Source organism: Macrobrachium nipponense, chromosome 28 (assembly GCF_015104395.2).
Source record: "Macrobrachium nipponense isolate FS-2020 chromosome 28, ASM1510439v2, whole genome shotgun sequence".
NCBI classification, from domain to species: domain Eukaryota; kingdom Metazoa; phylum Arthropoda; class Malacostraca; order Decapoda; family Palaemonidae; genus Macrobrachium; species Macrobrachium nipponense.
Window position 1 is genome coordinate 17,548,953 of NC_087217.1, and position 3,979 is coordinate 17,552,931.

Below are 3,979 nucleotides of genomic sequence, written 5' to 3' on the forward strand. Positions count from 1 at the left end.
CCAGGCCTTCATTACATTTCTGCGTGAAGTCGTGTATAACATCATTCATACTATATGATTCATATTCATCACTTCGGAGTAATACATCGAAGAGCCGAATATGAATTGTAGAGAATGAATTGTTTTATTTACGGTTCCATGCAAAATATAATAAAATCAAATGAAAATGTTTCAAAGGTATAATATTGTCAAGTTCAGTATGAGTATTCAGACATGGGAATAAGAGCATCCTTTATTCTTACACCCAATTTTGTAATTATAGATGATTATCTAAGACTTTTATCCGCGATAGAAAACGAATACCTCTATCGTCATTTGGTAGTTTCAATTTTAGTACAGGTGATATATTTCTCTAAATCCTCAACTGGCACTTCTCATTTTCTTTGCACGTGCTTTGATCACCTTTCATTGAACACTATTCTTTTGGCAAGAGATCTTGATTGCATTCCACTTCCTTTGGCATTTAGCCTTAAAAGCCTTTTGATGTCAAGAAGCTCAATGGCTTTGTAAACAACGCTAATAAGAGGACAGATTTAGAAATGATTGAACGACTTGAAATAAACTGAAATGCTTAACTCTTTGGTATTGGAAGCTGTTTAATGATATTAATGAGAAATGAAGATTTTTTTTGTCTATGGTCAGTCTAAAATTACCTTCTGATATTTAAGTTGGCAGAATTTATATAGGACATAATTCATAGCTTCATTTTTCATAGTCTCTTCACAACTTACCTAATCAGACCCCGTTATGGTCTAATGATATGAAGGTTGATATCACCTATCAGTAAATAGTAAATGAAACAAAAAATATAAAAATTATATGTAATATTTCTATGTTATATAAGGTATTGTAACACATAAGACTAATGGTCTATGAGATCATATTTCTATCAACATCATTAGAAAAATAATTTCATGTGAAAGGAATTGCTACGTTGCTTTATTCGTCAACCAAATATGGAAAAAGACATTCCGTAGAATTATCGCAATCTCTTAGAAGCATTTGCGGTGGACGATGCCGGGGCCGGACTCGTCGTACTCTTCCTTGGTGATCCACATGGACTGGAAGGTGGACAGTGAAGCCAAGATGGAACCGCCGATCCAGACGGAGTACTTCCTCTCAGGGGGAGCGATGATCTTGATCTTGATGGTGGAAGGAGCCAAGGCAGTGATTTCCTTCTGCATCCTGTCAGCAATACCAGGGTACATGGTGGTACCACCAGACAGCACATTGTTGGCGAACAGATCCTTCCTGATATCAATGTCGCACCTCATGATGGAGTTGTAGACGGTCTCGTGGATGCCAACGGATTCCATACCCAAGAAGGATGGCTGGAAGAGAGCTTCCGGGGCGCGGAATCGTTCATTTCCGATGGTAATAACTTGACCATCAGGGAGTTCGTAAGACTTTTCCAAGGACGAGGAAGCTGCAGATACGTTCATTTCACTCTCGAAATCGAGGGCGACGTAGCAAAGCTTCTCCTTGATGTCACGAACGATTTCTCGTTCAGCGGTGGTGGTGAAGGAGTAGCCTCTCTCAGTCATGATCTTCATGAGGTAAGCGGTCAAGTCACGCCCAGCTAGATCAAGGCGGAGAATTGCATGGGGAAGGGCGTAACCTTCATAGATGGGGACAGTGTGGGTCACACCATCACCAGAATCGAGCACGATACCTGTCGTTCTGCCTGAGGCGTAGAGGGACAGGACAGCTTGTATAGCAACATACATGGCTGGGGTGCAGAAAGTCTCGAACATGATCTGGGTCATCTTTTCGCGGTTGGCCTTGGGGTTGAGGGGAGCCTCCGTCAGGAGGATTGGGGACTCTTCAGGAGCAATTCGAAGTTCGTTGTAGAAGGAGTGATGCCAGATCTTCTCCATGTCGTCCCAGTTGGTGATGATGCCGTGCTCGATGGGGTACTTGAGAGTCAGGATACCTCGCTTGCTCTGGGCCTCGTCTCCTACGTAGGCGTCCTTCTGACCCATACCGACCATCACACCCTGGTGACGAGGGCGACCGACGATGGAAGGGAAGACAGCGCGGGGGGCGTCATCACCGGCGAAACCAGCCTTGACCATGCCGGAGCCATTGTCAACAACGAGGGCGGTAACGTCGTCGTCACACATTGTAATGTGTTATGTTTCTTTCAGATCCCTAAAAAAAAAAAAAAAAAAAAATAGAAGAAATTTTAGATATCTTTTCTGAATGTTCCTGATTTTATGGAGCAAGGTATGCGTTTGAGATGCAGACAGACAGGCATGCAGGCAGATCCATAAATATAGTATCATTGCCCCCCCCTCATATAACTATCAAATTCAAGAGTGTTACAGCAAAAAATTTCTCTGTGTAAAATAGAATAGTGCAGCAACTAAGATTATTTTTACAATAATTAAAATAGTAACAATGGTGATGACAGTATTGAAAAAGCAGCAATGGTGTTGACGGCATTAACAAAAAAAGCTTATGATGAAATACATATATTCATGAATTATGTATATTAATACTGAACAGATTTCGAAATTTAGTTAATTAGTTTATTACTACAGATGTTGACAACATCCTCGGACCTGCATATCTTCACGACTTACATTGCTTGAGGGTTATGGGAGTATTTTATTATCGAAACCTGATTCTTTGCTATCCAAGAAAATATAAGGAATCAGCATAATTAAGTTCTTCACCAAATACCTATCAGTCACGAAAAGAGGAAAGGAATTAAGATATAGTTACATAAATATAAGACATAAAATGTTCATAATTCGTCATGTGATATAACTCTCGGTTTGGTTCTTAGCTGAGTAATTTTTGTCTTATTTTCTTGATTTTGTTCCTTACAAAAGCAATTACTGATAACAATCAAATAATATCTAAAATTATGTAGCCTTCCTGCTCGATTCTAATATCAAGACCATATGGTTCGTACTGATACATTTATGTACAAACTATCCCCTTACTTTATTCTGATATTTATGGGAATTTATAGGAAATGAAAGATTCTATGGCTACACCTGATATGGAAATTATGCTACAAATTGTAATAAAGTATCGTGAAAACGTTACCAAGTACATTTAAAACTTGACTTCTGACCATTAACGGACGTTTCAAATTTTGTCTTATAGAACGATATTGTGTAAACGGTTCAATGAAAGAGCAAACTAGCGTTCCCTTTATATAATTATATTATCGCTAGGATACTTTGGAGATATGAACAGTAAATGCCTGTTGATAACATTGAGTTAACTTGGCATATATAATTCAATAAGTGAAATGGCAAATTTCTTTCCCTTTATCAAATACCAAATTATGATTATGCTTTTGAGAATTGAGCAAAATACAGTTATCAAACAGAAACCTTTGCTGCGTTAAATGTTGACAAGTGGCCCCAAATGATGTCTGAAGTGCCAGATCTGGAAATGCCAACTTTTTAAGGCCCTCATTTTCTACCCAAACTTCCTTCCCTCAAACGTCACTCAGCACCTCCCTATCAGATGACTCCCAAGGTACCTGAAGCCTCAACCAGTCACTCTTCAGTTCCACCAGTTTAAACCGTGCAATCAGGCGTCTTACCTGGGTGTAGTAATCTGCGAGAGCGGTGGGCGATGAAGGATGCTCTCTCTGTCTCTTTCTCTCTCTCTCTCTTCACGACAGGTGCTCCTGAAGACCTACAGAGGAAGGGGCTTTCCTGCTCCGTTGCAGACTAAGAGCTCGAGACTGCATGGACCACTTTATATACACTCGTCATTCATAGCCACCGATTTCTGGCTGTCGGTTTTGGGGTATCACCTGAACATGTGGTAGAGAGAGGGGGTCGGGTGTTTCTTGGGGGAGGGGGGAACTGAAAGAAGGGATGGATGGATCTAGGGTATTAAGGGGGAGGGTAGGAGGGGGAGGAGGCATCACTACCTGTGCTGCTGTAAATATAGGATTGCCATTTGGCTGACCAAGCTATACGCCCCCGCGACGCGTTATAACGTAATGCCG

General features: G+C 40.7%; 1 protein-coding gene across 1 annotated transcript; it reads right to left on the reverse strand.

The window, feature by feature from the left end:
* Positions 1-807: 807 nt before the first annotated feature.
* Positions 808-3,714, reverse strand: LOC135201527 (actin, muscle-like). The gene is made up of 2 exons (XM_064230519.1): positions 3,566-3,714; positions 808-2,151 (listed from the first exon to the last, which is right to left on the reverse strand). Exon 2 carries the CDS (start codon positions 2,121-2,123, stop codon positions 993-995), a length of 1,131 nt encoding a protein of 376 aa, XP_064086589.1. The 5' UTR covers positions 2,124-2,151; positions 3,566-3,714; the 3' UTR covers positions 808-992.
* Positions 3,715-3,979: the final 265 nt, after the last annotated feature.